The following is a 13,701-nucleotide window of genomic DNA, read 5'->3' on the forward strand; positions in this document are numbered from 1 at the left end:
TTGATCATGTCGCGATATTATCGCAAATGCGATATATCGTTCAGCCCTACTGCGAAGTACTCAAACTGCTAAATAATTCTTGCTTCTAACTTCTCTCAGTCTATCACAGCTGTTTCCCCATAAATCAAATATGCCTTAGCTAATAAATTCAACAATACAAAACATGCATGTACTCATGGATAAACACACACACACTTTGATACATTTACACAAACTCAAGAGATACAAGCACACACCACAGACAGTGATGCAACAAAACAGCAACAACTACAGCAGGTCTCTGATGATAATCATTACAGCTCTGGGTGCCTGGAGAAAGTGTTTGTGGCCTATGGGAGGAAAGGTTGATCCACAGTGAGGTGACACCATGCCCTGAACAACAGACAGCAGAAGAGTTTTTTCAAAGTTGGTCGTGGCACAGCAGTAGTTGAAATACAGGTCAGATAAGCCAAGAACATCAGACAGCAGAGTCAAATCAGACCTGACAGCAGGTTGCAGCATCATTTCTAAGAAAAAGGCTCCAGTGGCTGTGAGGCTGTTTAAAATTACAGGCAGCATGAGATTAGAGACATTTAAATGAAAGGTAAAATTGTGTGGAAAAAAAGAAGATAAATCTAATTTACACATTTCAGAAAACTGACTTTTTTGAAAAGTTATTTCAGTCCACATAGTTTATTCATGATTGGCAATGATGAACAATAGCCTTTTTTTAAATGCCAGATATCAATATCCCCAAAGAGTACAAAGTAACAGATAAAATAACACAACCAACCTGCAGCCAACTCTTGAATCCATTAGAGGATGGTAGGGACAGATCATTAGTTCTTTGTATTTCAGACTGTAAATAAAAAAATTAAAAAAGATGCTGTTCTTCACCAGTTGTTGTATGTGTGCGATACAAAGTGCAGACATGAAAGACAGGCTCCAGAAAAGAATTTATCTGAATTGCTATCTATAGAACCGAACCACCAATAACTCAGAAATGTCAGACCTGCCATCTTCACAAAATGCCACAAAGTGTATTTCTTTGATTTTAATGCTTAACTTGATGCATGGAAATTAATATTAGCAGGTACTAAAGAACTATAATAACCACTTCTTCTTTTTTTTTTTTAAACAACAACAATCATGTAACCCAGCTGGTGTGCTTTTGGACTGGAGCAGAATTCATGCTTTTGAGGCATATTACAGGTTTTTCCTAAAATCTATGAAAATATTTTCTTTTCACAGGGGTAGAGGCACATCCTGGCATAGCCTAGACTGCAAGCAGCCTGAGTACACTCTTGCTACCTCTAAGTGAAAGAAACTAGTAACCCCACATATTTACTTCAGTTCGGAAATCCACTTGATGGCATCTGATTTACTCATATTTACAAAAATAATGACCTGAGCTGATCTGAGCATTTCAGAAACTGCTGATCTGCTGGGATTTTTTACGCCCAAGCATCTCTAGTGTTTACAGGGAATGGTCTGAAAAGGAGCAAGCATCCAGTGAGCAACAGTTCTCTGGATAAAAATGCCTTGTTGATGCCAGAGGTAAGAGGAAAATGGCTAGAGTGCTTCAAGCTGATAGTAAGGCAAGATTGATTCAAATAACCACCAGTTATAACCAAAGTACGCAATGCACAACAAGTCGAACCTTGAAGCAGATGGATTGCAGCAGCAGATGACTACATTAAGTGCCACTCCTGTCAGCTAAGAAGAGGAAACTTCTATTGTGGATAAGAGAAGATGACAAGTCTCACATTTCAGTATGACATTGTAGGGTCAGAATTTAACATAAACAACATGAAAGCACGGATCCGTCCTCCTTTGTGGTGTGGTACATTTTTTTGGCACACTCTGGGCACCTTAGTATTGTTTACAAGCCACAGCCTATCTTGGTATTATTGCTGACCACGTACCTCCCTTTATGACCCCAATGTGCCTGTCTTTTGATGACTGCTTCTAGCAGGATAATACCCCGTGTGACAAAGCTCTGATAATCTCAAAATGGCTTACTGAACATCAGAGTGTTTATGGTACTCAAATGGCCTTCACAGTCACCAGAACTCAGTCCACTATAGCACCTTTGGGATGTGGTGGAAGATTTGCATTATAGATATTTAGCAGCAAGTGTGCAATGCTATCATGTCAGTTTAGACCAAAATCCCCAAGGAATGTTACCGGGACCTTGTTGAATCCATGCTACAAAGAATTAAGGCATTTCTGAAGGAAATAGAGTGTGGAGTCTGGTACCAGCAAGGTAATGACTGAAGTGGCTGGTGACATGGTTTTTCAGTCAGTTTCATATTTGATGAGAATTCTAGATAAATGTGATTTTGAAATAAGGGACATATAGCAGCAAGGGTTCACTGCAGAACATGCAAAACCCAGTTACAAACAAAATATTCTCCTGTGCATAATATAAATTGTGTTGATGGTGTATTTTAAAGAGCATTAAAGGTCTAAAGGTAAAAGACAGACATTAAAGGTAATTGTAAATGTATGGCTGCTGTAAATACTGGCATTAATTTATATGCAGTGCAGTGGCCACAATGTCAAAGTAAATCTAATTTCTGAGATTTCATTTAACCTTGTTTTAATTACTGGGCTGTATTTACTGGAACTGGAGGTGGTCTTCTGATGGATGTTTACAAGGTTTATAGGACTGAACCTGTTGCCATCTCACATTATCAGTTCTGGGAGTAAAACATTGTATTACATGTGGCATTCATGCTAATTTTAGTGCAATAAAAAGAAAATAAATAAAAAAAGAATGTCAAGCTATTGTGCAAAACAGATGAACACATCTGGAAGCTGTGCAAGTTAATGGGCTGTATTTTTAGATTTTTGGGTACCTGCACGGAGGATACACATTATAAAGGACTCAATCATTTAATAGCTTAAACGGTCTTTACAGCAGAAAAAGTGTGTTTTGCTGAAAAGCAGTGTAATCTAAACTTGTAATTTGCATACACTAATGTAGCTGTGAAAGATTAGTGTGTAATTTTAGCCTGCAAACTGTGATTTTTTTTTCTAACCAGCAGAAAGATTATTCTTCATGTAATTGTGTATTTTGTTCTACAACTGTCCTCTATCTAATATCCACATTGATTTTGCTCTCTTTGCAAATACTTATCCCCCCTGAAGGTGACATTTGTTCTGCTTTCTTCCAACACACGTAAAGGCCAACACTTGAGGGAAAACAGATGGGAGATTCTGCTTGCAGTGCTGATGATCAGCATTGTTCTTCACTTTTATTCAAATATGTCGCAGCAAAGGGCCTCTCAGCTTCAGACGGCACTTAAAAACCCTCAAAACATAATGCCTCATTTTTGGCCCAATCAATAAGCTCAATATGGTATAACTTGAGGATAGATATTGCGGTGATTACACTTGGTCTCCAAGGAAGTTAGTATTTTCCTGCAAGCCTTAAGAGGGTGGGCATTTATCGAATTGGGTCACCTTTCATATTGGGTGGCTATGCGTATTACCATGCTGTTACACATATTTAGTTGATTACACCATGTCCTACCTGTAAATAATAAGCCACTCTGTTACCTTTACTTAAGAACGTGTTCTGATGAACTCAAATACTTAACTGTGTATTTTGAAAACCATATTTGAGAAATGGAGAATGGTTCACTGTTCCCATGATTTAAAACAGAAATAGACAAGAATTGGAATATTTTTATAACATTTGTCAAACCCAGTCTATCTAAAGTACCATTTCTCTGTCTGCCCACACACAGCAGGTTACATAAATGGATCCATTGCACATCCCACTCACTGTTTTAGTGGGCAATACAAAAGTGAAGGAATTAAAAATGTATGTATTCTCTAAATGACCTATGCTTCTCACTTTCTGCAAGAAACATAACATTACTACCAACCATTCTTCTCTAAACTCAGTACACGAGCTACCATTTTACATTGGTGATGAGTTCAGTGGCAGTTTAAGGTATGTTTGTTAATGTATTTATTTACTGACTTAATTTTGGGCAGCTGGTTTGCCGTTTGTGTTCTGCAGCACACTAATCATTTTTGATGTTTATTTTTTTTCTATTACATTACAATCACAACCTTTGCCTTATTTCACCCAAGTGGTTTCAGCTGCATAACATGAAGTATAATTTAGCTGCCAGATGACAATATAGTATATACCCAGCAGCTAAAAGACACGTAGTCAGCATATTGAATATTTAGAAACAGCAGGAACAGAGACATTTAAATAACATATTTTCATCTTAGGTTAAGACAATATGTTACAGCTACACAGATGGAATCACATGGTGAAAACTTGAGCGAAACCCATCATCCTGAGTCTCAGCTACCAACAAAAGCTCAAAGCCCTAACGCCTCAATTGCAAATGACTTGATTTATTTATTTATCCATGTTAATCCATATAATGTTACACAATTATGTATCATTGTCATAAACTTACACTCTGGCCATTTTATTACGCATAACTCTTAACACAAGATGTCTAATCAGCAAATGCATCAACTCAGTGTATTTATGCATGCAGACATGGTCAGGACAAACTGCTAAAGGTCAAACTGAGCGGCAGAACTGGGGAAGAAAGGTGATGAGAGTGATTTTAACTGGTGTGAATGTTGGTGTCAGATGGACTGGTCTGGGTATTGCAGAATCTGCAGAACTACAGACTTTCCCACTAAACCATCTCTAGGGTTTGCAGAGAAAGGCCCTATTAAGATAAGCCAGAGATCGGAGGAGAATGATGTAAATGCTTCAAGCTCATAGGAAGACAAAACAAATTTAAATACACACTAGTTCCAACAACACATTGACCCCTTGATGCACATGGGCTACAGGAGCAGAAGGCCACACCAAATACCACTCCTGTCAGATAAGAACAGGAAACTAAGTCTACAATTCACATTGACTCATCAACACTGGACAATCTAAGGAGCTTGGAAAGAAAAGTGTCTGGAATTCTTTGAGTTGCTTGAAGACGTTCCACCTCTCATCTGAGAAGCTTCTTCCGTTTTAAGGGTCAAATGGTGGAGTCCCAGATTTAAACCCAGTGGGAGTTTCCCCCCAAAGAGGGACAAAGGACCCCCTGATGATCCTCTACCTAATCACATGAGCCAAGGTGTGAAAGCAGGTGTGGGTCACAATCAGCCAGAGTTTCGGGTGAGCTCATTGTGAAACATGGCCCCACCCTATCATGTGATTTCCTGAGGTCAGATGGCCCAACATGTGAGTGGGCGTTAAGGCATCTGGGAAACTCCCACTGGGTTTAAATCTGGGACTCTCCACCATTTGACCCTTAGACCTGAAGAAGCTTCTCAGATGAGAGGTGAAATACTTTAAGTAACTTAAAGAAGTCCAGACGCTTTTCTTTCCAAGCTTCTTAGACTACGATGACCTGGATGACTGAGAACTTTCACAGACAACACTGGACAATAGAAGATAAAGAAAAAAAAGTTGTTTGGTCTGATGACTCCTTAATTCCAATGAGTGTCGAAGCTGTGATGTTCAGATTGTGGGGACAGAATTTGACATGCAACTCCGTCATGCTATTGTTCAGTATGGACAATCAATATGGGGCTATGCCATAAAGAATTAAGGAAGTTCTGAAGGCAAAATGGAGTCCCACCCAGTGCTAACAAGATGTACTTAATAAAGAGGGTTACTTAGTCCATGTTACTTAAAAATACTGAATTGACCTAGAGATTTTGGCCCCATTTTTATCCCCATTAACCCACCATAAATCTTTCGTTTCCAGTTTTACTTTTAACAGCATTTTTGAAAAATATGGTTCAATTCATGTTTACAACAATATGTCACAAATGATTAGACTGCCACTGTCACTGGTCAGTTTATATAACCACATAAAAAACTTCAGCGCTAAAGAGTCATGAAAAAACAACAAAGATACATGACATGCAAAATGGTGCCTTTATTGTCCAGTGTATGAAGTGACAACCAATTCTTATTCAGCTTGCAGATTTAATGGTAGTAGTTAAGTAAAAACAAAACAAAAAAACCCCAAAAAAAACAAACAACCCAAAAAACAACAACGACACATACACTAATAGAAACCAGACCATGCACTTTAGACTCAGTAGTGACACTGCCTCCTCTTCAAGTATGTTCTCAACTCCTCTTCTTCTCACCTACCACCTCTTCGACATTTTTTCTGGCTGCCTCTACTGTGTTTGTTCACTTAATAAGGAAGCTGTGAGACAGAGATAGATTAAAATAAGTAGAGAAGGAAAGAGGGTAGAAAAAAACAAGGAGAGGGAAAAATAAGAGATATAAATAAAGTATTTCTTTGTCTAACCTTGTGTTACATTAAAAACATTTTCGTGAAACACAAAGCTAAAAGGAAAAAAGAAAAACACATTTGGAGTATAAACTGTTTCTGGAAGCATGTAAACAAGAAACATTTCTGAAACGGATTTGCATTTATGAAACAGAAATCTAACTGATGAATAGTTGAATTAGCCCTAAACATTTCTGTATGCCACTCTAACATAACATGGACTTAAGAATAAAAACAAAGCCACAATCAGACTTAAGTAATAGGAATTTAAAACTGTACTGCCGTATTTTTCATAGATAAGGCACAGCGGATTATAAGGCGCATTAAGCGAAAGAAAACAGTCAGATAAGTCAAACTTTACTCAAATCATTCTTCTTGCTTCCTCCACTTCTGTACTATTGATTCATTAATGTTGAATTCTCTCGCAGCTGCTCTATTCCCATGTTGTTGCAGTATATTAATGACTAACCTCATATTGTTGATGGATTATCTCAGTTGTTCTCCTGACTGAAGTTTGGTCCGTTTACAGCATCCTACCATGCGATTGCATTTGTTGCTATATCATGTTTAGGTGGAAACTAGTGAGCTAACTTCCTGCTAACTTGTAACTCCGTTAAATTTAATAAATTCTGTTTTCATGGATGCCTGGATGTTAAACTTAATTGCTACACCTGGTAAAGTAACAACGCTGATCATTTTATTAAGGATGAAAGAATTTAGACAGTTTTTAACTCTCAGTGATGCCGCAGTGTTCTTTTGACTTTGGGACCTGAAGCGGCTGGAGTTTTGGACCCAGATTACTCTGCAAGGCTCCTGACTACGGTAGCCGTAATGCTCCGACAACCCATCAAGTGGTGCGGCTTCGTAGCTTACCAAAGTTGTGCCAAAACAGTTTTTGACAGATTTGTGAATGCTGTGTGCCACATAAAATCTCTTCGAGGTCAATAAGTACGACCAGAATTCATACATAAGGTGCATCGTCAATTTTTGAGAAAATTAAAAGATTTTAAATGTGCCTTATAGTGCAGAAAATACAGTATATGCGGCACTGTATGCAAAAATTGCCATAAATAATGCCACTTTAGAGACTTTTTTCATAAAAGTTTCTATCCTTGTAAAATGTTTTAATTTTTATGACATTTTTATATTTTAAATATAAAATATTAACTAATCAGTATATGACAAGTCCCAATACATCCATCCATATTTTAGCAACTTAAAAATGGACCCTCAGCTAGGCCTTTTGAGACTGTATTTTAAGTCAAGACCTTGCTACAGTCTTACAAACCACATCACATATATTTCCAGCGTATGTAAGATATTAGAAATAAGTTATTGAGTAACCAGTGGAGTCCAAGTGCATTTCAAAAAAAGAAAATGTGCAATTCCTTTAAACCCAACATTCAACTAGTACAAAGAAAACCCAACATTGAAAGTGAGAATCTTTAATAATACATGCTAATTCTGATGTACAGTGGGGCAAAAAAGTATTTAGTCAGCCACCGATTGTGCAAGTTCCCCCACTTAAAATGATGACAGAGGTCAGTAATTTGCACCAGAGGTACACTTCAACTGTGAGAGACAGAATGTGAAAAAAAAATCCATGAATTCACATGGTAGGATTTGTAAAGAATTTATTCGTAAATTAGGGTGGAAAATAAGTATTTGGTCACCTCAAACAAGGAAAATCTCTGGCTCTCACAGACCTGTAACGTCTTCTGTAAGAAGCTTTTCTGTCCCCCACTCGTTACCTGTATGAATGGCACCTGTTTGAACTCATCATCTGTATAAAAGACACCTGTCCACAGCCTCAAACAGTCAGACTCCAAACTCCGCCATGGCCAAGACCAAAGAGCTTTCGAAGGACACCAGGAAAAGTATTGTAGACCTGCACCAGACTGGGAAGAGTGAATCTACAATAGGCAAGCAGCTTGGTTCCGCTACTGAAGCCAGTGCATGTCCAGGCCCGTCTGAAGTTTGCCAGAGAGCACATGGATGATACAGCAGAGGATTGGGAGAATGTCATGTGGTCAGATGAAACCAAAGTAGAACTTTTTGGTATAAACTCAACTCGTCGTGTTTGGAGGAAGAAGAATACTGAGTTGCATCCCAAGAACACCATACCTACTGTGAAGCATGGGGGTGGAAACATCATGCTATGGGGCTGTTTTTCTGCCAAGGGGACAGGACGACTGATCCGTGTTAAGGACAGAATGAATGGGGCCATGTATCGTGAGATTTTGAGCCAAAACCTCCTTCCATCAGTGAGAACTTTGAAGATGAAACGAGGCTGGGTCTTCCAACATGACAATGATCCAAAACACACCGGCTGGGCAACAAAGGAGTGGCTCCGTAAGAAGCATTTGAAAGTCCTGGAGTGGCCTAGCCAGTCTCCAGACCTCAACCCCATAGAAAATCTGTGGCGGGAGTTGAAAGTCCGTGTTGCTCGGCGACAGCCCCAAAACATCACTGCTCTCGAGAAGATCTGCATGGAGGAATGGGCCAAAATACCAGCTACTGTGTGTGCAAACCTGGTAAAGACCTATAGTAAACGTTTGACCTCTGTTATTGCCAACAAAGGTTATGTTACAAAGTATTGAGTTGTATTTTTGTTATTGACCAAATACTTATTTTCCACCCTGATTTACGAATAAATTCTTTACAAATCCTACCATGTGGATTCATGGATTTTTTTTTCACATTCTGTCTCTCACAGTTGAAGTGTACCTCTGGTGCAAATTACTGACCTCTGTCATCATTTTAAGTGGGGGAACTTGCACAATCGGTGGCTGACTAAATACTTTTTTGCCCCACTGTATTTCACAATAACAAATAAAACCCTAACAATGAAAACACTCAGAGATTGTGCAGGCATAATAATATTTCTTTGAATTCGGTGATTGAGGCACTTAATAGCAATGAAAGATCCATCGAATTGGAGGAATCGCAGTATGCAAACAATAGTGCCACAAACCTGATATTGAATGACGGCGCCTTAGACATGACTATATTAGAAACAGCTCTGTAGTAGAAATAACTAAATGGGCTCAGGAAAACCATTTCAGTGAATACCATTCATTGTTACATCCATAAATCCAAGGTTAAACTACCAAACCACTCTATCAAATATAAGCAAGACCAGGCAATGTTGCTATCCCCTGTGCATTTAAGATGGGATGGAATGAAATGGAAACTGTTTTTATGGTCTAAATTGAAACAAAACTTGAAATTCATTTTGGAAATCATGGTCTCAGCAGACCTATAAAGAAAAGGTTTATCACTTTCATACCACAATAAAGTCTCAAGACAATCGTTATTATATTTGAACTCCATCCACTGAACTAGAAGACTACAATTTGTGTCTTTTTAAAGGAAGAGTTCATAGTTCAAGCTTCTATTATTGTAAAGTATCTGCCTTGATGAAGACCCCTTGACATCCTGTTCAAAGGTGAGTTTCAAGAGTTTCAACAGCTAGGGGGTTTGGCTGCTGTAATGTTTTAAAGCTGCTCACGGACGGATAAACTGAACCCAAACTCTGAAGAGTTGTGGGATATTTTCCGTTAAGCATTAAATCTATTATTATGGTGACCTTTAGCACACAATGGAATCAAATTGCTGTAGGTTGACTAGAAAATGGGTTTTAATGTAAAAGTGTGTTCACTACATGAGACCCTTTGGAGAAAAAACCCCTATGACTTTAACTATTTAATTGAGGAAACTTTTGTGTTATACTTTGTATTGAATATACTGCCTCTATGACTGATTCTTTGGCTCTGTGTCTTGTATATTTTGGAGAGAGTATTTTTGATTGAATAGCTGTCTTTAAATCAAGGCAGTAATTTGAACTGATGGATCTGTTTTGGCTCTGATTTTTGCATTGTGAAAGCAAAAACTTTGCAGTGATTTTATGTCAGCTTCAGTGATTTTCAGATTCATTGTTTGCTTGTATATTGCGCTTGAATAATTGTTGAGCTGTGGTGGAAGCATCTTTACAGTGGTGTGTGGTTGCTATAGTTACCTGTAGGGGTATCCATGGTACTTCGACCTGAAGATGGAGAGCAGGAAACTAAAGAAAAACACCACCAGGCCAAGGCCAACCAGGCAGATGACTGCAAGAAGACAAAGACAGACTTGTTTTACTGTGCATTACTGGTTAGAAGTCTTGTGCTATAATATCATTAACAATATTTCATTACACAACGACCTCTAGATTTTAAGTTACTACAAGCACATTTTATTCTTGCACATTTTCAAATTCATGACACCCTAATATGTTCTTTTATAATAACTTGAAAAAGGCCTGAGATTATTGTTTTTCTTCTTGGTTAAAGGCATTCATTTCAAGCATTCCATGCCCAATATAAACACAGAAGCAAGTGTTTCTCTGATCCATTTTCAAATTGAATATGCTTACAGGATTCAGACATAGCACACACTAAAAGCATCTTTTTATCTGCATGTTGGTAGTTTACATGTATAAACACAAATTTATAAGCGGCTAAACACAAAAACATACAACTCACTGGTAACATAACATGATAATAGAATATTACTAGAAAGGGAATATAAAACACAAACTAGACATTATGAAAAAAGTCTCCTTTAGCCTTTTTTCTTTAAAAATAATCCCTTAAAGTATGTGCTACTGTCTCTTTGTCGTGATAAACCCTGCTGGGTTACAGAAAATTATCTTTGAAGCCATTATCATCATATTTCCTCAGTGGCTATTCTAAAGTGAAATATACATAAGCATGACCTTTTATCTGCCGAGGAATTATCACTGTATGTGCAAGTGTATGAGTGTATGCACACCCCTGTGCAGTGGCTAATCCCTAAGAAGTACTGTGTTAAATTAAAACTGTCACCACCGACTGATATTGTTAATCAGGGATTAGGATGAGTACCTCTCCTGGAGACTAAATAGCGAGATATGTTCTTGTCCTTACACGGGGCACACACACACGCACGGGGTGTGCGTGCGTGTGTGTGCGTAAAGGAGAATTAGAGTGTTAGAGAACAAGAGGGTGAGTGTGGATGCACGAGAAAGTTGACATCAAAACATTTGGCTGGTAAAATATAAGATGTACTGTATAAGACTACATTTGCTGTTGTGATATTTAAGAGAGCAAGTGATATTGCACCCCAAATTCCCCCAAATCTGTGTAATAAAAAAAAAGAATGCAATTATTTGCAAATCTTATAAACCTATATTTTTTCACAGAACATAGAAAACCTATCAAATGGTTAAATTGAGAAAATTTATTATAACAAAAATTTGAGCTCATGTTGAATTTTATGGCAGCAACATGTCTCAAAAAGTTTGGACGGGGCAACAAAAGGCTAGAAAGGTAAATGGCACAAAAAAAGAAACATCTGGAGGAACATTTTCCAGCTAAATAGGTTAACTGGCAACAGGTCAACAACATAATTGGCTATATAAAAAGTGTGTCTTAGAGAGTTTCTCATAAGTAAAGATGGGCAGCGTTTCATCAAACTGGAAAAAAATTGCATCTACAAATTGTGCAACAATTTCAGAATATTGTTCCTCAACATAAAATTATCATCTATTGCAAATAATGTTATCGAACAGCTCTGAAAATATGCAGAAATCTCTGTGTGCAAGGGACATTGCCTGCAAACCTCTCACTCTCTGGTGGAGCTGCATTAGAAAAGCTATGATTCTGTCACAAAAATCTCTGCATGGGCTCAGAAACATCTACTGTATTGTAAACGGGTTTACATTACCCTGTTTTTACATTACTCTGATCATTTTGTTTATTCTACTTGCATTGCTCTGTCAATATATTGCTATGCTAATAGGGCACAAAACACTTTAACATTCCATTTGCACAAAGTACATTTTCAGTTATTTAATTTAAAATTTCAGATTTTTAATTTAAACATTACTTTACTTAATGTTTCTCTTTTGCACAGTCAAGGAGCCGTTCAGGACACACCACTCTTATGACTATGCATAAGACAAATAAAGAATCTTGAACATCTCCATCGCCTGTGATATCTCCATGATATCCATAAATGCAGGTTAACACGACATGCTGCCGTGTTCTCCAGGGCAAAGCTCATTTAAATGAATGGAGACAAAGTGGGAAACTGTTCTGTGGTTACATGAATCAAAAATTTGAAATTCATTTTGGAAAACATGGACCGAGCATACTGTGGATTAAAGAGGAGATTGACTATGCACCTTGTTATTAGCACATTGTTTGAATCTCTGATTCTGAGGGGGTGAATAAGTGCCTATGGAATCAGCAGCTTGCACATCTGGAAATGCATCACAAATGCTGAAAGGCACATACTGTATGTTCCTTTAAAACTTGTTCGTTTCCATGCATCAAAATTATGTTAAACCCATTACAGCATGTATCACAGCTGAACTGCTGAACTGACCTACCTGCAGTCTGGACCTTTCACCTGTTGAAAATCTTTGGTGTATTATGAGCCCCCCACCAAAAATAAATAAATTCAAGAAAAAGGTGGCACAACATTCATTTCCTACAATTCCAGCAATTGATCTCCTCACTTCCCGGATGGTTACAGGCCGTTGTTAAAGGTGAGGGGATGTTATGCAGTGGTAAACATGGCCCTGTCCCACCTTTTTGGAGATTTGTTGCTGCCATCAAATTCAAAATGACTAAATTTTAAAATTTAAGCCTTCAGATTTGACATTTTCCATTGTGAATAAAATGATGGTTGAGATTTCCAAATCAGTGCATTCTCTTTTTATTTACGTGTTACAAAGTGTCCCAACTTTTTTCAAAGTGAGAATGCATACTGACGACCTAGTGCATTGACCACACGGTACAAATCACATGCTCACAGCACTGAAGACAGGGGACATCTGTCACAATGGTAAATTTAAGCTATTTAAAGGTAAACAGTTTTTTAACCTTAGTTTAAAAAAACTTGACAGTGTTTTTCTCATTCACACACACACACACACACACACACACACACACACACACACACACACACACACACACACACACACACACACACAGAGCAGCAACTTGGGATTCACTGTTTTCCCCAAGAGTAAGGGGAGAGGCTAGAGACTGAGCTGCTAAGACTGCGAGTGGTGGAGAATCCCCTCTACCTTATGTTCCTTTTGAGGTCAAATAAGGAATATACTGATGCCCAATTGATGAAAATATCCAAGTACTATATTACAGAAATGTGCTACCAAATGACTTAATTGAAAATAATGTATATTTTACATAGTCTGCACAGAAAGTGCATGTGTCCTTGCTCTTCCAGGGTTGCAACATCCACATATACAGTGGGAACATCAGAACGTCTGTGTATCTTCATTAATTAAGTAGAAAGGGATGCATTTCCCTTACCTCATCAATTATGACTGAGAGATCTTAGTATGCATCCACGGATAATGATACACACACGAGGCATG

General features: G+C 38.0%; 1 protein-coding gene across 1 annotated transcript in view; it reads right to left on the minus strand.

Moving 5' to 3' along the window:
• Positions 1-267: 267 nt before the first annotated feature.
• Positions 268-13,701, minus strand: part of tusc3 (tumor suppressor candidate 3) — an 81,779-nt gene continuing 68,345 nt past the window's right edge. The window contains exons 9-10 of the mRNA XM_085356628.1: positions 10,294-10,384; positions 268-535 (exon numbers count right to left, since the gene is read on the minus strand). Coding sequence (XP_085212754.1) covers positions 268-535; positions 10,294-10,384 — 359 coding nt within the window. The remainder of the gene's footprint in view (positions 536-10,293; positions 10,385-13,701) is intronic.

This window comes from Diplotaxodon limnothrissa, linkage group LG6 (assembly GCF_057381915.1).
Source record: "Diplotaxodon limnothrissa isolate DT_005_m linkage group LG6, D_limnothrissa_male_GT1.1, whole genome shotgun sequence".
NCBI lineage: Eukaryota > Metazoa > Chordata > Actinopteri > Cichliformes > Cichlidae > Diplotaxodon > Diplotaxodon limnothrissa.